The sequence below is a fragment of the Oncorhynchus mykiss genome, chromosome 21 (genome assembly GCF_013265735.2).
Source record: "Oncorhynchus mykiss isolate Arlee chromosome 21, USDA_OmykA_1.1, whole genome shotgun sequence".
Classification (NCBI taxonomy): Eukaryota; Metazoa; Chordata; class Actinopteri; order Salmoniformes; family Salmonidae; genus Oncorhynchus; species Oncorhynchus mykiss.
In genome coordinates this window covers 35459295-35485664 of record NC_048585.1, presented here as the reverse complement: position 1 = coordinate 35485664, position 26370 = coordinate 35459295, and the positions used below count along the sequence as shown (strand labels likewise).

The 26370-nt window shown below is 42.1% G+C and overlaps 1 protein-coding gene across 2 annotated transcripts in view; it reads left to right on the top strand.

The window, feature by feature from the left end:
* Nucleotides 1–802: 802 nt before the first annotated feature.
* Nucleotides 803–26370, top strand: part of LOC110500318 (6-phosphofructo-2-kinase/fructose-2,6-bisphosphatase) — a 43633-nt gene continuing 18065 nt past the window's right edge. Inside the window, exons 1-5 of one of the 2 annotated variants that reach the window (XM_036957705.1) lie at nt 803–1039; nt 1454–1579; nt 12619–12715; nt 12881–12947; nt 14253–14327. In XM_036957705.1, coding sequence (XP_036813600.1) covers nt 949–1039; nt 1454–1579; nt 12619–12715; nt 12881–12947; nt 14253–14327 — 456 coding nt within the window. In that variant the 5' untranslated portion in view covers nt 803–948. Of the gene's footprint in view, nt 1040–1453; nt 1580–11651; nt 11894–12618; nt 12716–12880; nt 12948–14252; nt 14328–26370 lie in introns of those variants that run through there. The other variant, XM_021577623.2, reaches the window with a different exon arrangement.

Here is a 26370-nt window from a genome sequence, read left to right as displayed (position 1 = left end):
ATACAAATCCAATGTCCAGAGTTTGATTCAACTTGAAAAATAATAATACATTTATTTGTCGCTCTTTTGGATACAGAAATGTATAGATTTCTACCAAAAATAATTCTGATCATTAAACTAAAGAAACAAACAGCATGGTAAACATGGTCTGGTATGGTCAAAAGACTGTGTGCTGCCATTCCAGTCACTCCCAGTAAGCCTTGGAGCATGTATGCCTTTTAACTGTGTTCTCCATTGGCCTGTAGAGGGGGAACACACACTTGACAGAGGATTAATGGCAAACACATACAACAGAAATGTATCATGAATTGGAAACATGCAAATATGATGGTGAAAATGTGGAGAATGTCACTTCATTTTGTGGAAAGAGGCAAATAGAGAATTAAAGAATTGGAGAATTAGAGAATCAGACAATTACAGAATCAGATAATTAGTATCATGAGTAGACCTGACATTCCCACAACATTTAGTGACTGTTATAGTGGTTGTGGTTGGGTAGCTCAGAGTGTTTGGTGAATATATGTTCTACTCCTCCCAGTGCTATAAAGCCCTGGTACTCTAGCTCCTCCCACTCGGGAAGTAGCCCACCCATCTGTATAACCCCACTTGGAGAGGAGGAGCAAGTACCGATACCGCGCACACACACACACACACACACACACACACACACACACACACACACACACACACACACACACACACACACACACACACACACACACACACACACACACACACACACACACACACACACACACACACACACACACACACACACACACACACACACACACACACACAGTTAAGCCGCTCCCATCATGAGGTGACCCACACAGACAGTTTCTCAAACTGTGTCATACACCTTGTTTCTCTCCAGGCTACTCTCTCTCTCCATCTTGCTCTCCCCCGTCTCTCTCTCGCTTACATACGGACACTGTTTTGTAAATCATGTCTCAGAGGCAGACCAAGCTAACTCAGAACCCTTTAGAGAAGATTTGGATTCCCTCCATGAGTAGCAAGCTGTACCGACGTAGAGGGTGTAAGTACACACATACACACAAATATACACATGGAAACAACAGACACACATACTGGTCGGTCTCTGTGTGGTTCATTACCTGTACAGGACAGGTTGGTGCTCGTAACAAACAGAAATTTGATATTGTTTCAAATTGTGTGTGTGTGTGTGTGTGTGTGTTGGGGCCAGGGTATGACTTGCAGTATGGAACACTGTACCTCTCTGAGAGAGACCTAAGGGCCGTTCACCCCTAAGACCAAGGCCATGTCTATGTGTGTTGTTGTGTGCGTACGTCTGTGCGTGTGTGTTACGTGGTCTATCCATTTGTCTAAAACTGATGTGTGTGTGTGTTCTTTGATCTTTGTATTACTCCAATACATGTGTATGTGTGTGCCATGTCAGTTTTTAATCCATCTGTGTGTGTGTGTTTTTCAGCGTCCGTCCCTCAGTTCACTAACTCTCCTACCATGATTGTGATGGTGGGGCTGCCTGCTAGAGGGAAGACCTACATCTCCAAAAAGTTGACCAGATACCTCAACTGGATAGGAGTTCCCACTAAAGGTACCACATACACAAAATTAACCAGATACTTCAACTGGATAGGATTTCCAACAAAAGGTACCGCTACACAACACAATTTAACACAACACAATACCACACAACATGTTAACCAGATACCACAACTGGATAGGCGTTCCAACTAAATGTACCATAAGACAATACGTCACACAATAAATCACTAAGTCTCAAACTCACGCAGGAAACAAACGCACAAGGTAAACTATTCAAGCTTCTGCAAAGGACAACAGAAAACACACTTCTTTTAACCAAAAAATCTTGAGTAAATTGGACACACCTGAGTGCCGTTAATGTCTCTAGGACGGCCTCTGCCGCCCTCTGGTCACAGGTGGAACCATGACAGTACCCCTTCTAGGAGCGGACCCAGCCGCGGAGCCAGGGCGACCACCAAGCAGTTGGTTGAAGTCCCAAAAGAGTCCTGGATCCAGGAGATTCTGGGCAGCCTCCCACGCCCGCTCCTCTGTGCCTTGCCCTCACAGTCCACATTCATCGCAGGGTACCTCAGACCCAACGTGCATCCAACAGACGATGGACAGTGTAGGCTGGTCAATACTAACTTGAGACGGGAGACATGGAAGGATGGACAGACCCTCATAGACCTGGGAAGCTTGAGACAATAGTGGACCGGGTTGATGTGACTCAGGATCTTGAATGATCCTATGTAGCGTGGTGCGAGCTTCTGCAAGTCCACCTTTAAGGGAATATCATGGGTGGACAGCCACACCCATTGACCCGGTCGGAGGAGCCGATGAGGCCTTCGGTGCTGGTTTTCCTGGTGTTGGTGTCGGGCAGAGGAGCGGAGCAAGGAGGATTGCGCACTGATCCAGGTGTTGCGACCTCGTCAAATGAACGCCTTGGCTGATGGCACCCCAGTTTCAGCCTCTTGTTATGGAAACGGGGGGGGTCCAAACCCAAACTCTCATTTGAATGGTGACAGTCCAGTGGATGAGTTCCGCAGTGTGTTGTGAGCATACTCCACCCAGACGAGGAACTTTCTCCAGTTGCTGGCCTGGCTGGAGACGAAACAGCGGAGGAACTTTTCCAGCTCCTGGTTGGCCCGCTCCGTTTACCCATTCTACTGTGGGTGGAATCCCGAGGAGAGAATCACCTATGCCCCCAACAGGGAGCAGAAGGTTTTCCAATACTGTGCGACAAAAATGAACGGCATCTTATTGGCATTGAGCCAACCGTATACACAATTGCAAATACCACTCAATTGGGTGGCAGTTGGTCAAACATATTGCAAGTGGAACATGTCAAATGCCACGTGTTATAAACCAAAAATCCAAAAGGTGGCGAGCGCGCTCCACAGTAGGATGTCATATGTGAAATGGTCTGAAAGTTAGGTCTCAAGGGTAAAATCTTCAATATTTAAAAAAATGTAAAAACCTCGTAAAAAAATGCGCTATGGATCAATTATGCATATGTAGAAACCGTACGGACATAGATTTGTTTTATTTTATGCGAGTTTGTCCATAAGGCCTATGTTTTGTCCATTTACCTATCATAGGAAGTAAGGTTCCAAACACCATAGTAACAGAACAATATCCAAATTGCAAAGGAAATATAAATATTGAAAGTACTTAATCAGAATGTTATGTCCATTTGCCATGTATGACCATAGGAAGTCGGCTTCCGAACGCAAAAGTCAGTGAACCATGTGCAAATGGCATTTATAATGTCGAGAAGGCCTATTTACTCACCAAATTATGTATATATCACTATGTTAAACCCTGACTTAACCTAGAAGGTTTATTTGTTATGTTTGTTCACAGGAAGTCATAGGAAGTCAGAATTTCTTGTTGGTGCTGATTCCGCATGTCCATTTCATAATAGGAAGTCCTTATCGATATACGTACGTTGTCAATAGATACTGTCGACTTGCAGAAGAGCATGTTCACACTGACAATATAGCATATGTGTAACGAATACTGTCCAATATATTGGCAATGGACACTCCACCTGCAGTATAACATGTTAAGACTGGTAATGTATTATGTGTATTGGACACTGTCCATTAGCAATACATTACAATGGGAATTTACCGTCACAAATTAGACATGCTCTAATATATTTCTGAAATGCCCAATTGCTCGTTGAACTCGGGATGGCCTAGCAGTGATAGTGGTTCCTCTCCATAGCTCGTTTGTGTTGATTTCAGCCTGCCCATTAGGTCATCACCTAATTTCCTAATTAAATGTTTTGGAAATGTACACTGTCCATTAGCAATACTTTACTATGGGCATTTACCATGGTGTTGGTGTTGATTTCAGCCTGTCCATTTGGTGATGGTAAATCCCTGTTTAAACTGTTTAAACTTTTTGGAAATAGACACTGCCCCTAAGACCCGAAGTTAAGAGTAAATACATATCCTCCTTGGGACACCCTTGTACAGAATCCTGAGTTTCAAGTCTTTACTGATTTACAGAGAGTTGAATGCAGTGTTTTCACTAACTGTTGTTAAATATATTTTGATTGGGTAAATTTAACAACTGCCGTTTACTCCAGGAAGTTTCAAATCAACACATGTAATCCTTAGTGGCTTGACGGATTGTAATTGAAGACAGATTGATATGGCAACCTTAACCCACATAGTCATCAGGTTGAAGTTAGGGCAGCAGGCAATGTATTCCTATTGGGAGAGATGTCAATGTCAACTGTTAGAATAAATACTCCTTGTTTTCACTGTTATGGGTTAATTCCACATGGTCAGGGGTAGTCTTAGGAATGTTCCTAAGGTTGAATTGTGTGTCTAACCTCAACGGTTCTACCTCTGTCACCCAAAAGCACCTCAAATTTAGGTCTGACCATGAGCTATGGTCAAGTGGGGCACCTCGTTGAACTCGGCACGGCCTAGGGCCTATGGTGATGTCATTTGTTTCCCTTTCAGTGATGATTTTAGCCTGCCCATTTGTTGATTTCATCCTTATTTGATGGTAAAGTTCATATTTCCTCTTTAGGATATGAAGGGGACCATTCAATCTTTTCATGTTGATCTGTAGAGGTACATGTGACCCTGAACACGTGGAAAATACATTTTGAAAATTGCCTGCACAGAAGCAGAGTTAGAGCATAACCTGTAAACCCATGTTATCCTTGTTATCCTCATATATTTTGACACATGCATGTGTCCAACTATATGAACCGGCGAGCGCAGCTAGAATAACTCTGTGGCTTATCTACCCCAACCTCCTCCCGATGATCCCATTCAAAAATGGCGTGTATCTGTGTGACCCAGAGGCCCTAATATGTCAAAAGCATGTCTAAATAATAATAGTCAGGCGTCATTCCAGGCCTACTTTTTGCACGGTCGCTGCGGTCAGACCGAGTGAGCTACGTTCAAGTGGGGCACCTTGTTGAACTTGGCACAACCTAGAGACTACGGTGATGCCATTTGCCAACACTTTGAGTGTTGATTTCAGCCTGTCCATTTGGTGATGGTAAATCACAGGATGTTATGTCCATTTGCCATGTACGATCAATGGAAGTCGGTTTACAAACCCAAAAGTCAGTGAACCATGTCCAAAAGGCATTTATACTGCCAAAATGGTATATAGCACTATGTTAAGCCATGAATCAACCTAGATGGTATATTTGTCATGTATGATGAGGGAGAAGTGGGACTGTTGTTTTTTAACGATTTTTTGAAAATGTCCAAAATGATTAGGGGTGCCCCCTATTGGATGGGCACGGGTGGGGGGGTGCTCCCTACCCAACCGTGGACCCCTTGCTACCCCGTAATGGCATTCAAAAAACATTTAAAAAATGTGCCCCTGGTAACCCGTTCCAATCACCAGGTGCACGGCTGTGCATTTGCAATATGTTTCGATTGGCATTTACCATCACGAATTTGTCATGCTCAAAAATACTGCAGAAATGCGAAATTGAGTGGTACGATGAACTCGGGATGGCCGGGCAGTGTTTCTGGTTCCTCTCCATCGCTCGTTGGTGTTGATTTCAGAATGTCATTTTGGTGATGGTACCTCACTGTTTAAACATATTGCAAATGGACAAAAGCCAGCCAGCAAGTCACCGTCCATCAGTCAATTAGATGTCATTCTGACACCAAACTGATACAAACTGACACCACACCCACTTTTTCCAACTCGTTTAGAAGCCAACTATCACATATTTCAGAGCAGGCCCATAATTCACAGCGACGTTACATAATAAAAACGTGAAACACATAATTACGTTCTAGCTGCGGGTCCAGTTCTGACATTATGTGTAGGCCAATGTGAGGCGACCCCGAATCCCGAGTTTCGGCTTGATAGGTCATTTGGTGCCCGAGCAAGACCATAATGGTGCTGAAAATCCACTTTTTTCCATTCCATGCTACGGGGTCCTTGAATGAGCTATCGGACAGAAACGTTAGGGTCCGTCTCTATGGGCCGAGCCGGTTTCAGTGCACTTAGTCTTGCGACTCTGGGACATTTCAAAATGTCATAATTTTCGTAATGGTCAAAATGAATTGAAGATGTTGCAAATGTGCGAGGCTGTTTCTCGGTACGAGAACCTTCTAGAGCCACGCAACTCACCACGCACTATCAACCTGAGGTCAAGAACAGGTTTCTAACGTTTCAGAACTCTAGGTCTGACGATTATTTTTTAGTTCGAACCTAGTTAACTATTGCAGACACTCTCTGTCTCTACGCACCACACTGTGTCCCTCTGTCCTAGCTGTGTGTGTGTGAGTTTTTCTTGGAGATTTTATGGGAGACATGACTGATTTACAGTTCATGGGGGTTGCTTAATCACACATTTGAAGTTATGATAAGATCTGACTTAACCCTTCGAAACAGCCCCTATGACACCATTTAAGGCACTTCCGGTTGGCACAGGATAAGCTATAAGTAAAGACATATCTTGCCTTTACAGAATCCTGAGTTTTAAGTGTTTACGTTAAGAACTGATTTATTTAAACAGGGTTAAATGCACTATTTATGACAAACTGCTGGTTTGTTATGGAAAAAAACTTTTAGGGTGATTTTCACCACTTCCAGTTGCTCCAGGAAGCATAGAATCAACACAGGTAGACCTCATAGTGGCCTGATGGATTGTCATCGAAGACAGTTTCATAAGACATTCATAACCCACATAGGCTTCAGGCTGAACTTAGGGGAGCAGGCAATGTATTCCTATGGGGAAATTCAAATAAATTACTATAAGAATCAAACTTTCATTAAATCACACATGCAAGACAGCAAATTAAAGCTACACCTGTTGGCTAACATGTCAGATTTCAAAAAGGCTTTTCGGCATAAGCAAACGATGCTATTATCTGAGGATAGCATCTCCGTAAACCAGGAGAGAAAAGCATATTTCAACACTGCAGGTGCAACACAAACGCAGAAATAAAAATATAATTCATGCCTTACCTTTGATGATCTTCTTTTGTTGGCACTCCAATATGTCCCATAAACATCACAAATGGTCCTTTTGTTTGATTAATTCTGTCGATACATATCCAAAATGTCCATTTATTTGGCGCGTTTGATCCAGAAAATCACCGGTTCCAACTTTGCCAAAACATTTCAAACTACTTTTGGAATACAACTTTAGGTATTTTTTGACATAAATAATTGATCAAATTGAAGACGGGATGATCTGTGTTCAATACAGGAGTAAAACGAACTGTAGCTAGCTTTCTGGTCACACGCCTCTATCTAACAGTACACTTCAAGTGACCCTCGTTAAAGAGGGCCGTACTTCTTCATTACACAAAGGAAAAACCTCAACCAATTTCTAAAGACTGTTGACATCCATTGGAAGCGATAGAAACTGCAAGAAGGTCCCTTAGAAATCTAGATTCCCAATGAAATCTCATTGATAAGAGAGTGACCTCAATTTTTTTTATTTGAATGGTTTGTCCTCTGGGTTTCGCCTGCTAAATAGGTTCTGTTATACACAGACATGATTCAAACAGTTTTAGAAACTTCAAAGTATTTTCTATCCAAATCTACTAATAATATGCATATCTTATCTTCTGGGGAAGAGTAGCAGACAGTTGAATTTGGGCATGCATATCATACGGACGTGAAAATACTGCCCCCTGTCACCAAGAAGTTCAAGATTAACTTCAGCCGCTGTGTCAGATTTCAAAAAGGCTTTACGGCGAAAGCAAAACATGTGATTATTTGAGGACAGCACCCAGCGGACAAATCATTACCAATAGTTACCAGCCAAGTAGTAGTTGTCACAAAAGTCAGAAATAGAGATAAAATGAATCACTAACCTTTGATGATCTTGATATGGTTGCACTCGCAAGACTCCCATTTACTCAATAAATGTTTGATAAAATCCCTCTTTATATCCAAAAACCTCAGTTTTGTTTACGCGTTTTCTTTCGTAATCCACAGGCTCAAACGCAGTCACAACAGACAGACAAAAAAATCTGAAAAGTATCAGTAAAGTTCGTAGAAACATTTCAAATGATATTTATAATCAACCCTCAGGTTGTTTTTAGTCATAATAATCAATAACATTTCAACCGGACAAAGCTTTGTCAATATAAAAGGAAAACAAGAAATGTGTGCTCTCGGTCACTGCAGTGTCCACTCATTCAGATTGGTCTTACTCCCTCATTTTTCAGAGTACAACCTGAAACAATTTCTAAAGACTGTTGACATCTAGTGGAAGCCATAGGAAGTGCAATTTGAGTCCTAATTCATTGGAATCTGTATTGGCAGTCTATGGAAAATTACAAACATAACAAAAATCCCACTTCCTGGATTGATTTCTCTCAGGTTTTCTGCCATATCAGTTCTGTTATACTCAGACATTATTTTAACAGTTTTGGAAACTTTAGAGTGGTGTCTATCCAAATCTACCAATTATAGGCATATCTTAGCCTCTGGGCCCGAATAACAGGCAGTTTACTTTGGGCACGCTTTTCATCCGGATGTCAAAATACTGCCCCCTACCCTAGAGAAGTTAATCCAGCCAGGTGTCAGATTTCAAAAAGGCATTACGGTGAAAGCAAACCATGCGATTATTTGAGGACAGCGTCCAGCACACAAATGCATAACAAATCATTTTCAACCAGGGAGTTGCAACACGAAAGTCAGAAATAGCGCTATAATATATGCCTTACCTTTGAAGATCTTCTTCTGTTGGCACTCCAAAATGTCCCAGTTACATTATAAAGGGTCTTTTTGTTTGATAAATTCCTTCTTTATATCAATAAAAACTCAGTTTAGCTGGCGCGCCTCAGTTAATAATCCACTCAGTTTCCCTCCTTCAAAACGCATACAAAATGAATCCCAAACGTTACCAATACATTTATCCAAACAAGTCAATCGAAATAAACAATACAATTTTAGATGGAGAATCATTATTGTCTTTATACCGGAGATAAAAAGACTGCACTCTCTCGGCCATGCACTTGGAAACACTACAGCCAAAATGGGAGCCGCAAACTACAACTTCTCCCTCATTTTTCCAACAACCAGCCTGAAACTCTTTCTAAAGACGGATGACATCTGGTGGAAGCCCTAGGAACTGCAATCGGGGACCATTTCGCCCTATTATAATAGTGCCATACATTGAAATCAGTGGTATGCTGATTTATTTTTATTTTTATGGTTTGTCCTCTGGGTTTCGCCTGCCATTTTGGTTCTGTTATACACAGACATGATTTTAACAGTTTAACAGATTTTAACAGTGTTTTCTATTCAAATCTACCAAATATATGCATATCCTAGCTTCTGGGCCTGAGTAGCAGGCGTTTACTTTGGGCACGCTTTTCATCCGGATGTCAAAATACCGCCCCCTATCCCAAAGAAGTTAAGGATAAACATAATACTTTACTGAAAAACGGTAGCCGTAGGACCAGAGTACACTTGAAAAAACAACAAAGTCTCAAACTCACTCTGGAAACGAAAGCACACTGTAAACAATTCAAGCTTATGCAATGGACAACAGAAAACACACCTCTTAACAGGGATATAATAATAATGAGTAAATTGAACACGCCTGAGTGTCGTTAATGCCTCTAAGACGGTCTCTGCTGCCCTCCGGTCACAGGTGGAACCATGGTGTGTGTGTGTGTGTATGTGTGTGTTTGTGTGTGTGTGTGTGTGTGTGTGTGTGTGTGTGTGGTGTGGGTGGGTGTCTCCCACATCTGTTGCTAGGGGGTAAGGATGTTAGGAACAATACAGGATGAATCACAATAATTGTTTTCTAAAATAATTTAAAAAATGTAATGCAATGACAATCTCCTGGTTATAGATAACAATACTTCGCATGAACTGTCAACATTATTATGAATTATATTAATTGTTAATAATGGAAATGAAGATACACAATATTTTTTAATACATATCGTTTTTAATAGCTATATATAAAGAAAATAGAGGTGAGAGCATTGGACATGCTTTTGTTCTCGGGCAGAACAGGGATCCGAGAGGACGGGTGGCCTGCCGGTCATTCAAGGGTTTTTCTTTATTTTTACATTTTAGAATAATAGTGAAGACCTCAAATTGATGAAATAACACATACGGAATCATGTAGTAACCAAAAAAAGTGTTAAACAAAACAAATTAGCCACCCTTTGCCTTGATGACAACTTTACACACTCTTGGCATTCTCTCAACCAGCTTCAAGCTTATTTGGAAAAAGACCAAGTCCATATTATGGCAAGAACAGCTCATATAAACAAAGAGGAACAACAGTCCATCAAGACACGAAGGTCAGTTAATCCAAAAAATTACAAGAACTTTAAAAGTTTCTTCAAGTGTAGTTGCAAAAACCATCAAGCGCTATGATGAAACTGGATCTCATGAGGTCTGCCACAGGAAAGGAATGTGTATTTGTGAGTCTTTGTGAGACGCAGAGTAGGTGAATGGATGATCTCCGCATGTGTGGTTCCCACCTTGAAGCATGGAGGAGGAGGTGTGATGGTGTGGGGGTGCTTTTCTGGTGACACTGAATTCAAGGCACACTTAGCCTGCTTGTCTACCACAGCATTCTTCAGTGATATGCCATCCCATCTGGTTTGCACTTAGTGGGACTATCATTTGTTTTTCAACAGTACAATGGTTTGGGATGAGTTGAACCGCAGCGTGAAGGAAAAGCAGCCAACAAGTGCTCAGCGCATGTGGGAACTCCTTCAAGACTATAGGAGAAGCATTCCTCATGAAGCTGGTTGAGAGAGTGGTAAGAGTGTGCAAAGCTGTCATCAAGGCAAAGGGTAGCTACTTTGAAGAATTCAAATATAAAATATATTTTTATTTGTTTAACACTTTTTTGATTACTACATGATTCCATATGTTTAGAAAAACCCTTGAATGATTAGGTGTGTCCAAACATTTGACTGGGACTCTATAGCAACCAATTAAATAAAAACAGCTACCTCCACTGAAAATAAATTCCAACTAATGGTACCGCAACACCACACACCCCAATACTACACAACACAATACAATGTCACACAACACGTTAACCAAATACCTCAATTGGATAGGAGTTCCAACTAAAGGTACCACAACACACCACAAGGCAACACACCACAAGACTAGACAACACACCACAACACAATATAATACAAGACAACACAACAAAACAGAAGACAACACAAACATTTAACCAGATACCTCAACTATATAGGAGTTCCAACTGAAGGTACAACAACACAATACAAGACAAAACAACACTACACAACACAAGACAAAACAAGACAACACAATACCACACAAGAACAAAATACCACACAACACAATTCAACACAAGACAACACAACAGAAGTGCCAAGTTTAGGTCCAAAAGGCTTCTTAACAGCTTCTACCCCCAAGCCATAAGACTCCTGAACAGCTAATCAAATGGCTACTCAGACTATTTGCATTGCCCCCCCTCTTTGACGCTGCTACTACTCTCTGTTCATCATCTATGCATAGACACTTTAACTCCACCTACATGTACATATTACCTCAATTACCTCGACTAACCTGTGCCCAGGCACATTGACTCTGTACCGGTACCCCCTGTATATAGCCTCGCTACTGTTACTTAACTGCTGCTCTTTAATTTTTAACTGCTGCACTCTATTTTTTACTTATCTATTTTTTACTTAAACATTTATTTTTCTTCAAACTGCATTGTTGGTTAAGGACTTGTAAGTAACCATTTCCCTTTAAGGTCCACACCTATTGTATTCGGAGCATGTGGCAAATACGATTTGATTTGAAAAGACCACACAACACAGCACAGGACAACACAACACAAAACAACCCAACACAGCAGAAGCACAACACAAGATGTTGACCAGATATCTCAAATGGATAAGAGTTCCAACTGAAGGTACGATAACACATCAAAATATCACACAAGACAAAACAACACAATACCACACAACACAATTACAACCCAACACCAGACAAGACAACACAACACAACACAAGACCACACACCACAAGACAAAACACCACAACACAGGACAACACAACACGTTAACTAAATACCTAAACTGTATAGGAGTTCCATCTAAAGTTACCACAACACATCACAACAAACCACCACAGCAGCATACCAGCAGAACACCACCCTGCATCCCACTTGCCTCTGTCGCTAAGCAGGGTTGGTCAGTCCCTGGATGGAAGTTGTTTGGAGGGCCAGTAGGAGCTTCTCTTTCCTCTGGTCCCCCAAAAATATTCCAATGCCCCAGGGCAGTGAGTGGGGACATTACCGTGTGTAGGGTGCAGTCTTTCAGATGGGATGTTAAACGGGTGTCTTGACTCTGATCACTAAAGATCCCATGGCACATATCATAGGGTGTTAACCCTGGTGTCCTGGCTAAATTCCCAATCTAGCCTTATACCATCATAACCACCTAATCATCCCCAGCTTCCAATTGGCTCATTCATCCCCCCACTTCTCCCCTGTAAGTATTCTCCAAGTCATTGCTGAAAATGAGAATGTGTTCTCAGTCAACCTACCTGATTAAAATAATGGTAAAAAAAAACACAACATAAAATATGTGTGTGTGTGTGTGTGTGTGTGTGTGTGTGTGGTCCTGTCCTCTCCAGTCTTTAATGTAGGTCAATACCGGCGGGATGCGACCCAGTCCTATAAGAGCTATGAGTTCTTTAGACCTGACAACCAAGAGGCCATGAAGATACGCAAGTATGAACCAATCACAAAGCCTGTTATTAGAGTATAAACCAATGAGAGCCTGTTATGAGTATGAACCGACCAGACAGCCTGTTTGAATATGAATTAGTCTGTCCTAAGAGTATGATGCAGGCTCACTGTGTGTTTGTGTCTGTGCTCGTGCGTGCGGGTGTGTAGGGCCTGTGCCATTGCGGCTCTGAAGGATGTGTGTGCCTACTTCATGCAGGAACAAGGACAGGTGGCAGTGAGTAACCACCATGGAATCCTATGAAGCAATATGGGATCTTCATGAACCTACAATGTGGTCAAAAATTATTGACATCCTTGATAAGCACAAACAAAAATTACTGTATAAAATATATTATTAAAATACTGAGCTATATTGTATGCACAACAAAATGGGGAAACTATATTGTTTTATGCTAATACAATTCCTCAGAGACAGAGATATGGTTTAACAAGTAATGTATATTTTTACAAAAAGGTAGGGGTCAAAATGATTGGAACCCCTGTGTTCAATACCTTTTAATAACTGACCTTTTGAGGATAATGGCACTGAGCCTTTTTCTAAAATGTTTTATGAGAATGGAGAACACATTAGGGGAGATCTTAGGGGAGACCAACATTATTCGATTTTATACAGTAATTTTTGCTCATCTTTAACAAGGGTTTCAATCATTCCAAACTCCAATGTATATGAACCTATACGAATACATACTGTATGAACTAGTATAAAGCAATATTAACCTATATCAGGGATGGGCAACTTTGATGGGGGTGGGGGTCACAAAAACTGTGAACTCATCATAAGGGGTCGCTGTGGTCTGCGTACCGACATCCATACCCACACATGCAGTGTGTACATTGCTTGTGTGGATCCTAAGTGAAATTTTGTTGGGGGTCCCACCCCACCTTGCAATGCAAGCAAAACATTTTAGCGGCCCCCCTCTTGACAGCGGAGATAAGATTTAGCAATTTTATATAACATTTCATGCAATTCTACTTATTTTTACATTGGGCAAAGAGAAAAATTAGCAGTTTTAAAGCAAATTTCCTGTGATTCTACACATTTTGCCCTAGGCTGGAGAGAAATGTTTTCCGTTTTTTATTTTACATTCAGTAATTCGACCATGATTACTTCAAGATAGCTGGCTAGACTAACTTACCAATCTAAAAAAAAATAGCTTACTAATTGAGTGACTCATTGAGTCAGTCATTGAGAAAAAATGCTGATGCACAAACAAATTTGGAAATTGCACCTATTCTAATGCTCAACAGTAAGTTGAGACCTCGACTGGGTAAAAAATAATTGTGATCGGGGGGATTATCAGCAGGCCTACAAATGCCAGTTGCCCATCACTGATATATATTAAGCACTATGATGTATATGAACCTACATTATACTCTATGAACCAGTATGGTGTATATCAGGGGTGCCAAACTCATTCCATGGAGGGCTTAAAGGAACGAGTTTAACACCTGTGATCTATTTGAACCAGTTTGAATTTAGATGAACTAGTATGAAGCAGTATGATGTACATGCCCTCAGGTGTTTGATGCCACCAACACCACTATAGAACGTAGAGAAGTCATTCTCAGCTTCGCCAAGGAGAACGGATACAAGGTCAGATGGAGTGTGTAGCTGTGTGTGTATTTAGCTGTGTGTGCGTCGCTTTCTGTGAGGCTATGTGAGTAGCTGTGTTTGTGTAGCTGTGAATTAAAATATATATATATATATATATATATATATATATATATATATATATTTAACTTTTGTTTAACCAGGGCGACACATTGAGACCTAGGTCTCTTTCACAAACATGCCCTGGGAACAACAGTCACATCAGCACACACACAAATACAGTGAGCGGAAAAAGTACTTGATCCCCTGCTGATTTTGTACATTTGCCCACTGACAAAGAAATGATCCGTCTATAATTTTAATGGTAGGTTTATTTGAACAGTGAGAGACAGAATAACAACAAAAAAATCCAGAAAAACGCATGTCAAAAATATTATAAATTGATTTGCATTTTAATGAGGGAAATAAGTATTTGACCCCTCTGCAAAACATGACTTAGTGCTTGGTGGCAAAACAGATCTTAGTCACTTTTAAATTGTGTTTACACATTGCATCACCCATTTCATATGTACAGTATAGAGTACAGTGCTATTCTACGGATTCTTAGTCACTTTAATTGTTTGTAAATATTGCATCACCCATCTCATATGTATATATACTGTACTACTATGCCACTGTATCTTAGTCCAATGCCGCTCTGACATACATGTATATATATTTTTTATCCATTCCTTACTTAGATTTACATGCATTTTGGGTATATGTTGTGAAACTGTTAGATATTACTTGTTAGATATTACTGCACTGTCAGAGCTAGAAGCACAAGCATTTCGCTACACCTGCAATAACATCTGCTAAACACGTGTATGTGACCAATAACATTTGAATTGATTTGAGTGAAGATGCAACCTAACGGATACTTTTACAAGACTTTGAAAACAGAATGTATTTAGTTTTGCCTGTATTAAGTACAAGCTTTACATCCGTAAAGGCTTCCTGAACAGATGCAAAATCAGACTGTAATCTTGACACAGCTAAATCAGCAGTCTGAGCAATTGTATAGGTAATAGTGTCATCCGCATACAAATGAAGATCACAATTTTTGACCATTCGCATTTATGTAAATCGTAAAAAGACTGAAATACTGATCCCTGTGGAACACCTTTATGTACTTGAAGAAAATCTGACTTAACTCTAAATTTGACTTAACTCAACACAATAGTTCTGTCTCTAAGATAGTCACGAAGCCAAGAACATGCGATAGAGCCAAGGCCTATCGATGACAGTTTCTTCAACAAAATATAATGATCAACAGTATCAAAGGCCTTAGACAGGTCTATAAACAAAGCAGCACAACTAATTTTAGCATACAAAGCATTGACAAGGTCATTCACAACTAATGTGGTGGCTGTAATAGTGCTATGCCCTGGTCTAAATCCTGATTGGTTCACAATGAAAATACATTTATCAGTCAAAAAATAACAAATCTGCACATTTACCGATGACTCAAGAATCTTAGCTGGACAAGGAAGCTTAGAAATTGGTCGGTAATTGTCAAAGAGTGTCAACACATATGCATATTTCCATGCTTTGGGAATAATTCCTGAAGACAATGTCAAATTTAAAATGTGAGTTACTGAGGCAGCAATTGTGTAAAGAAGCAGTGCAGCTTGGCCGGCTCTCGACCTTCACCTCTCTAGAGTCCTTACGGGAGTTGCAGCGATGGGACAAGACTGTAACTACCAATTGGATACCACGCAATTGGGGAGAGAAAATCAAACATGGAATTGCCTGAAAGAAAATACCAGAACAAAATTTTCAACAAATTTCAGCGTCTTTCAGCAAATTACCTCCATTAACTTCCCATGACTCTCAAACCCGCATGCGGGAGCGTAACGTAGCCTCAAACTAATTAGCATAAATCTTCCTAGAAAATCTTCCTATTCATGAAAATCACAAATTAAATATATTGAGACACAGCTTAGCCTTTTGTTAATCACACTGTCATCTCAGATTTTCAAAATATGCTTCACAGCTAACGCTAGACAAGCATTTGTGTAAGTTTATCATGGCATAATGCTTTGGCTCTGCTACCAGCAGGCAACATTTTCACGAAAATAAGAAAAGCAATCAAATTAAATAATTTACCTTTGAATAACTTCGGATGTTTTCACTCAGGAGACTCCCAGTTAGATAGCAAATGTTTCTTTTTTCCAAAAATATTATTTTTGTAGGCGAAATAGCTCCGTTTGTTCTTCACGTTTGGCTGAGAAATCGACCGGAAAATGCAGTCACTACAATGACAAACTTTTTTCCAAATTAGCTCCATAATATCGACAGAAACATGACAAACGTTGTTTAGAATCAATCCTCAAGGTGTTTTCCATATATCTATTTGATAAAATATCCGTCGGGACAATTGGTTTCTCATAAGAAGCGATTGGAAAAAGGGCTACTTGTGTACTTTACGCAAGATTTTCTGCGGGAGCCGTCATGTGACCACTTGCTAAATGTGGTCCCTTACGGCTATTCTTCAACAAAATGCGTAAAAAGACGTCACAATGCTGTTAGACACCTTGGGGAATATGTAGAAAGTGTAAGCTCATTCGTAGCTCATTCACAGCCATATAAGGAGTCATTGGCATGCAGGGCTTTCAAAAAATGGGGCACTTCCTGGTTGGATTTTTATCTGGGTTTCGCCTATAACATGAGTTCTGTTGCACTCACAGACAATATCTTTGCAGTTTTGGAAACGTCAGAGTGTTTTCTATCCAAAGCAAAATATCCCGTTTAAAACGGGAACATTTTTCATCCAAAAATGAAAATTCTAGTTATAAAAGGTTAATATCCAGACTACACTTAAGGTGAGTTGGCTTAGAAACTGAGACAAATATAGAGCCCGCGGAAATAGATTCGAGATCAAATGCTTTAATTATATACATTTTATCAGTAATGGTGCCAAAGACAAGATTCATTTGATGAGGAAGAGAAGAATAGGTACAACCCTTCAGAGATTTAACACTTTTCCCGAATTTGGCCGAATTCCCTGCATAATCAGATAGGTAATAAAATAAATCAGATTTTGCTTTTCTAACTAGTTTCACACACAGATTTCGCAATCTCCTAAACTATTGCTAATCAGGGTTTGAGTCTGTAAATCCAGTTCTGGCCCAAACAGCATTTCTATTGCATATAACTTTGGTTAGCTCCAGTGTACACCAAGGGTTAGACCTATTTTTAACTCTGGTCTAATGTTCATTGCTCAGGTTTCTTGGCCCAAGCAAGTCTCTTCATATTATTGGTGTCCTTTAGTAGTGGTTTCTTTGCAGCAATTTTACCATGAAGGCCTGATTGATGTTGAGATGTGGGCTGGTAAATCAAATTAACTTATCCTCTTGCGCAGCGGTAACTCTGGGTCTTCCTTTCCTGTGGCGGTCCTCATGAGAGCCAGTTTCATCATAGAGCTTGATGGTTTTTGCGACTGCACTTGAAGAAACTGACTGGCCATGTTTTAAAGTAACGATGGACTATCGTTTCTCTTTGCTTATTTGAGGTGTTCTTGTCATAATATGGACTTCTGTATTACCCCCCTTACCTTGTCACAACGTAACTGATTGGCTCAAATGCATTTAAAACGCAAGAAATTCCACAAATGAACTTTTAACAAGGCACACCTGTTAATTGAAATGCATTCCAGGTGACTACCTCATGAAGCTGGTTGAGAGAATGCCAAGAGTGTGCAAATCTAAAATCTTTGGTTACTACATGATTCCATATGTGTTATTTCGTAGTTTGGATGTCTTCACAGTTATTCTACAACGTAGAAAATAGAATAAAATAAAGAAAAACCCTTGAATGAGTAGATGTGTTCAAACTTTTGACTGGTACTGTACGTTCAATCAAGGCTGATTTTGTAGGGTCCTTCAGATTTGGACGCATGGGTTAATGAATTAACTGGGTATGATTTAAATTAACACACAAATCTTTTAAACATTCATAGTCATGGTTTCCACAGTCAATGTTAAAGTCCCCAATGATTAACACTTCAGAGGCTGAAAAGGAGGCTATTAAGTCTGTGAGCTCTATTAGCACACATTTCTTAGCAGAGGGTGGACGGTAAACTCCCATGACTGTTATTGTAATGCCCGGGGTGTAGTGGAGGAAGGAGTCAGACGCAGGAGACAGAGAGTTCAGAGTAGGCTACTTCTTTATACACCGACCAGGTGAAAACAGACGCCACTCAAAACAAATGCCCCAAAACACAGGGGAACTAAACAGTCCCAAAAAACAGCTCACGTACACGAACAACCGTGACATACATGAGTGTACAAAGAGTACACATAAAACAAACCCACACACCCAGCAGGCGGGCGGCTGGCTAATAAAGCCTAGCTAATATGCCTAATTAACAACAGGTGTAACTAATAAACAGACAAGGAGGGGGAGGAAAAGATCAGTGGCAGCTAGTAGGCCGGTGACGACGAGCGCCACCCGAACGGGAAGGGGAGCCACGTTCGGTAGGAGTCGTGACAGTACCCCCCCCCCCCCCCCCCCCCCGATGCGCGGCTCCCGCAGCGCGTCGACACTGGCCTCGAGGGCGTCCCGGAGGGCGAGGCGCAGGGTGATCCGGATGGAGGCGATGGAAATCCCTCAACATTGACGGATCTAAAATGTCCCCCACCGATACCCAGCTCCTCTCCTCCGGACCGTACCCCTCCCAGTCCACGAGGTACTTCAGGCCCCTCACCAGGCATCTCGAGTACAGAATGGCCCGTATCGTGTACGCCGGGGACCCCTCGATGTCCAGAGGGGGAGGAGGGACCCCCGGCACCTCACCATCCTGCAGGGATCAGCTCACACCGGCCTGAGGAGAGACACATGAAACAAGGGGTTAATACGATAATAGGAAGGGAGCTGCAATCGATAACACACCTCGCTTATTCTCCTCAGGACTTTGAAGGGCCCTGCACACTGCAACCCCAGTTTCCGACAGGACAAGTGGAGGGGTAGGTTTCGGGTCGAGAGCCAGACCCTGTCCCCCGGTGCACACATGGGGGCCTCACTGCGATGGCGGTAAGCACTCCTCTTCTGCAGTCCACTGGCTTGTTGGAGGGATTCCTGGGCGGCCCTCCAGGTCTCCTGGAGCGCTGCACCCACTCCTCCACCGCCTCGGTCTGACTCGGATGCCACGGTGCCAGGACCGGCTGGTACCCCAACACGCACTGAAATGATGACATGTTGGTAGAGGAGTGGCGTAGTGAGTTCTGGGCCATTTCAGCCCAAGGGATGTATCTCGCCCAATCCCCTGGCCGGTCCTAACAATGCGACCGCAGAAACCTACCTGGTTTCCTGGTTCACTCTCTCCACCTGCCCATTACTCTCGGGGTGATAACCGAAGGTCAGGCTGACCGAGACCCCCAGACGCTCCATGATCGCCCTCCATACCCGGGACGTGAACTGGGGACCCCGATCAGAGACGATGTCCTCCGGCACCCCGTAGTGCCAGAAGACGTGGGTGAATAATGCCTCCTCAGTCTGTAGGGCTGTAGGGAGACCGGGCAACGGGAGGAGACGGCAGGACTTAGAGAACCGATCCACAATACCCAAAACCGTAGGGTTCCCCTGAGACGGGGGGAGATCGGTCAGGAAATCTACGGTAGGGTGTGAGCCCACTGAATCAGTTGGTTCCGGATACCAAGCAGCACGTACTTCCACCCACCCACTGAGGAGGCACGGACTCAGCCCGTAACGCCCGCTCGATGTCCAAGTTCACCTCCCATACCACTGGTGCCATCAGCCTCGAGGCGGGAAGGATGGGAGTAGGCTCGGTGGACCGATCCTCCGTGTCATAAAGGCGGGACAGTGCGTCAGCCTTTACGTTCTGGGAGTCCGGTCTATATGACAGAGTAAACCGGAATCGGATGAAGAAATGGCCCACCTTGTCTGACGTGGGTTCAGTCTCCTAGCTGCCCGAATATACTCCAGATTTTGGTGGTCGGTCCAGATGAGAAAGGGGTGCTTAGCCCCCTCAAGCCAGTTTCTCCACACCTTCAGAGCCCTGACTACCGCTAACAACTCCCGGTCCCCCACATCATAGCTCCGCTGGACTAAGCTTCCTCGAAAATAAAGCGCAGGGGCGGAGTTTTGGTGGCGTACCCGAGCGCTGTGATAGCACTGCACCCACCCCAGCCTCGGACGCGCCCACCTCCACTATTAAGGCTAGAGAGGGGTCCGGGTGCACCAACGGGTGCATCCGTGAACTGCGCTTTCAACCTACTGAAGGCTCTGTCCGCCTCTGCTGACCACCGCAAATGCACCGGCCCCCCCTTCGGCAGTGAGGTAATGGGAGCCGCTACCTGGCCAAAACCTCGGATAAACCTCCGGTAGTAATTGGAAAAACCCAAAAACCGCTGCACCTCCTTTACCGTGGTTGGAGTCAGCCAATTACGCACAGCCTTAATGCGGTCACACTCCATAACCACTCCCGAGGTGGAAATGCGATAACCCAGGAAGGAGACGTCTCGTTTGGAGAACACACACTTCTTAGCCTTGAAGTATAGGTCATGCTCCAGCAGTCTACCAAGCACCTTGCGTACCAGAGACACATGCGTGGCGGAATAGATCAGAATGTCATCGATATAAACAACCACGCCCTGCCCATGCAGGTCCCTGAGAAGCATTCTTTAACCCATACGGCATGACGAGGTACTCATAGTAGCCCGATGTGGTACTAAATGCGGTTTTCCACTCGTCTCCATCCCGAATACGCACCAGACTATACGCGCTCCTGAGATCCAGTTTTGTGAAGAACTGTGCTCCGTGAAATGATTCCACCGCTGTAGCGATGAGAGGTAGTGGGTAACTAAACCCCACTGTGATGGATTTAGACCTCTATAATCAATGCACGGACGCAAACCTCCCTCCTTTTTCTTCACAAAAAAGAAACTCGAAGACGGGTGAGATTGAGGGCCGAATGTACCCCTGTCCCAGAGACTCCGTGACATATATCTCCATAGCCAACGTCTCCTCCTGAGACAATGGGTACACGTGACTCTTGAGAAGCGCAGCGTTTACCTGGAGATCTATCGCACAATTCCCTTCCCGGTCGATGAGGTGGTAATTTAGTCGCTTTCTTTTTTACTGAAAGCGATTGCCAAATCGGCATATTCGGGGGGGATGCGCACCGTTGAACCCTGGTCTGGACTTTCCACTGACGTGGCACCGATGGAAACTCCCAGACACCTTCCAGAACACTCCTCTGACCACCCCTGGAGAACCCCCTGTCTCCACGAAATCTTAGGATTGTGCCGAGCCAGCCAGGGAATCCCCAGCACCAGTGGAAACGCAGGCGAATCGATAATAAAGATACTTATATGCGCCCTATGATTCCCTTGCGTCACCATGTCCAGTGGAACCGTGGCCTCCCTGACCAACCCTGACCCTAATGGCCGGCTATCTAGGGAGTGCACGGGAAAGGGAGAATCTATCGGCACAAGCGGAACACCCAGCTTGATGGCGAGTCCGCGATCCATAAAGTTCCCAGCTGCACCTGAATCGACTAGCGCCTTATGCTGGGAAGAGGGGAAAAAAATCTAGAAAAAAAATCAAGACAAACATGTGACCAACAGGGGGTTCTGAGTTCACATTTTAGAAGCTAAAATCACAATTCAGCCCATCATGAATAATTTCATATTCAAACATTTAAATTGAGAAACATTTCCATGTGAATCCGATAACTCTGATGTGTAGACTTTCCACTGTAGAGTTTGTGTCATCTTATCATTGATGAGAATGTCTCAGATGACAACCGAACTGACATCATATTCATTAAGTACCAGCGCATATGTTCAATTGTTCAGGTTACCAGAATATAGTTCAATACCCCCCCCACCTACTGATGTTCCCAGAATCTCTGTTAACTTGTTATGGCTGCAATCCCCCTATCGTGATAAGTGTCATCAACAACCGCTGAATAGCATGGCGCTACATACAATAAATATATTACTATATATTACTATAAATATTTATATTAATGAAATCACAAATGCAATATAGGAAAACACAGTTTAGCCTTTTGTTAATCCACCTGTCGTGTCAGATTTTGAAATGATGCTTTACAGCGAAAGCAATCAAAGCGTTTGTGAAACGTCAAACGTTTTTTATAATCAATCCTCAGGTTGTTTTTAAAATATAGAATTGATAATATATCAACTGCAAATGTCTTTCACAGTAGGAGAGGGGAAAACAATGGCTGTCCAAATTCTGTTGCGCAAGCCAAACTCATGTGACCACTTGACGTGATGTTTTCGTTCTGGCTCATTTTTCTAAATAAAAGCCTAAAACTATGTCTGAAGACTGTTGACACCTTGAGGAAGCGATAGGAAAAGGAATCTGGTTCATATCCCTTTAAATCCAGCAAAGGGAGGCTATGGAACATGGAGTTCTCAAAATAGAAGCCACTTCCTGTTTTGATTTTCCTCAGGGTTTCGCCTGCAATGTCAGTTCTGTTATACTCACAGACCATATTTTGACAGTTTTGGAAACTTTAGAGTGTTTTCTATCCAGTACTAATTATAATATACATATATTAGCAACTGAGACTGTAGAGCTGGCCGTTTATAACGGGCATCTTTTCATCCAAGCTACTCAATACTGCCCCTGCAGCCATATGAAGTTAACCAAGGGTTTTGCAAATGTAACCTCAGTAGGGTAGAGAGAGGAAAAAGGGGGGAAGAGGTATTTATGACTGTCATAAACCTATCCCCCAGGCCAAAGTCATGACAGCACTGAGGCGGTGTGCAAGTAGTAGGAAGACCACTTTATGCAGCTCACCCTGCACTCTCAGCTCCAATGTAAATAACATGAGTAAGTCAACCTCTCATAAGCTTCCCAGTAAAGCATTAAAAACTATCAGATAACCCAGAAAAGTGCTACAAAATAGCCCATATTAACATATCTAGCCTAAGAAACAAGGTCCAATGAAGTCAATAACTTGCTTGTAACAGATGATATTCATATTCTGACTATCTCTGAAACTCACCTAGATAATACCTTTGATGACAGTTGTAGCAATACATGGTTATAACATCTACCGAAAAGACAGAAATGCCAACGGAGGCGGTGTTGCTGTCTATATTCAGAACCACATTCCTGTAAAGCTTAAAGACGATCTAATGTTAAATACTGTGCTGCCCACTCAGGAAAAAAACTACAAACTATAAGCAGTGCCTGCAACCTGGATCAGGTTGTCAGTCAACCTACCAGGGTAGTTACAAAGAGCACAGGAATTAAATAATCAACGTATTGATCAATGTTTATGAAATGAAATAAATATATTCAAACACAAGCGTAGCCTTTTGTTAACAACACTGTCATATCACATTTTCAAAATATGCTTTTCAACCAAAGCTACACAAGCATTTGTGTAAGAGTATTGATGTCCTAGCATTCAGCAGGCAACATTTTCACAAAAGCAAGAAAAGCATTAAAATAAAATAATTTACCTTTGAAGAACTTCGGATGATTTCAATGACGAGACTCTCAGTTAGATAGCAAATGTTCATTTTTTCCAAAAATATTATTTGTGTTGGCGAAATAGCTCCGTTTTGTTCATCACGTTTGGCTAAGAAAAAGACCGGAAAATGCAGTCACTACAACGCCAAACTTTTTTAGCTTCATAATATCGACAGAAACCTGGCAAACGTTGTTAAGAATCAATCCTCAAGGTGTTTTCACATATCTATTCGATAACATATCCGTCGTGGCAGTTGGTTTCTCATCAGAAGCAAACGGAAAAATACTGCAGCTGGAGATTACGCAATAATTGCAACGGAGGACACCAAGCGACCACCTGGTAGATGTAGTCTCTTATGGTCAACCTTCCAATGATATGCCTACAAATACGTCACAATGCTGTCGACACCTTGGGGAAGCGACAGAAAGCCTAAGCTCATTCGTGGCCCATTCACAGCCATATAAGGAGTCATTGGCATGAAGCGGTTTCAAAAAATGCGGCACTTCCTGATTGGATTTTTATCTGGGTTTCGCCTCTAACATCAGTTCTGTGGCACACACAGACAATATCTTCTTTGCAGTTTTGGAAATGTCAGAGTGTTTTCTTTCCAAAGCTGTCAATTATATGCATAGTCGAGCATCTTTTCGTGACAAAATATCTTGTTTAAAACGGGAACGTTTTTCATCCAAAAATTAAAATAGCGCCCCCTATATCCAAGAAGTTAACAAGTCCAATACCTCAAATGAAAGATAAACATCTTGTTCATCTACCCATCATGTCCGATTTTTTAAATGTTTTACAGCGAAAACACAACATATATTTATGTTAGACCACCACCAATTCAAAGGAAAAACGTTTTTCCAGCCAAAGATAGTCACAAAAGCAGGATTAGAGATAAAATGAATCACTAACCTTTTGAAAATCTTCATCAGATGACACTCATATGACATGTTACACAATACATTTATGTTTTGTTCGATAATATGCATATTTATATCCACAAATCTCGGTTTACATGGACGCCATGTTCAGAAATGCCTCCAAAATATCCGGAGGAATTATAGAAAGCTACACCAGATAACAGAAATACTCATCATAAACTTTGACTAAAGATACATGTTCTACATATAATTAAAGATACACTAGTTCTTAATGCAACCGCTGTGTTTTTAAAAGGTACGGAAAAAAGCCTACCATGCAAACATTTCAAACTACTTTTATAATACAACTTTTGGTATTTTTAAAGGTAAATAATCGATCAAATTGAAGACGGGATGATCTGTGTTCAATACAGGAAGAAAACAAACTGAAGCATGCTTTCTGGTCATGCGCCTCTATCAAACAGCACACATGAAATGACCCTTGTTCAAGATGGCCGTACTTCTTCATTACACAAAGGATTAACCTCAACCAGTTTCTAAAGACTGGTGGCATCCAGTGGAAGCGGTAGGAACTGCAAGCAAGTCCCTTCGAAATCTGGATTCCCAATGAAATCCCATTGAAAAGAGGGTGACCTCAAACATTTTTTTTATTTGAATGGTTTGTCCTCAGGGTTTTGCCTGCTATGTAAGTTCTGTTATACTTACAGATATGATTCAAACTTTTTTTAGAACATTCATTGTGTCATCTATCCAAATATACTAATAATATGCATATCTTATCTTCTGGGGATGAGTAGCAGGCAGTTGAATTTGGGCATGCTTTTCATCCAAAATTCCAAATGCTGCCCCCTATCCTAGAGAAGTTAAATAATGGATGAACCGTGGCTGCCTTCCAAGCAATGGGAACCTCCCCAGAGAGGCGAGACAGGTTGAAAAGGTCAGAGATAGGTTTGGCGATGATAGGGACAGCAACCTTAAAGAAGAAAGGGTCTAAACCATCTGACCCAGAAGTTATTTTAGGGTCAAGTTTAAGGAGCTCCTCTAGTTCCTCGGACTCAGTGACCACCTACAGGGAGAAACTTTGTAGTGGAGGGGAAAAAGAGGGAGGAAAATTGTGACTAGTCACATTAGAAGGGGTGGGAGATGAGGAAATATTGGATGGCCGAGGAGGCATGGCTGAGTCAAATAGGAATCCTGACTTAATGAAGTGGTGATTAAAGAGCTCAGCCATGTGCTTCTTGTCAGTAACAACCACATCATCAACTTTATTAAGGTACATGAGCAGCTGTGAGGAGGAGTGTTTATTCTCCAGGTCTTGAACTTTTTACGGATCACTGGGATGCTACCGTCCCAACTGGCCAACATCCGGGGAAATTGCGGAGCGCGAAATTCAAATGACAGAAATCGTAATATTAAACATTCATGAAAATACAACTGTCACACATCATTTAAAAGGTTAACTTCTTGTTAATTCAGCCGCGTTGTCAAATTTCAAAAAGGCTTTTAGGGAGAAAGCACACCATGCGATTATCTGAGGACAGCGCCCCACACACAAAAGCATTAGAAGCAGAGGTGTCACAAAAGTCAGAAATAACGATAAAATAAATCACTTACCTTTGAAGATCTTCATCTGGTTGCAATCACAAAGGTTCCAGCTACATAACAAATGGGCCTTTTGTTCGATAAAGTC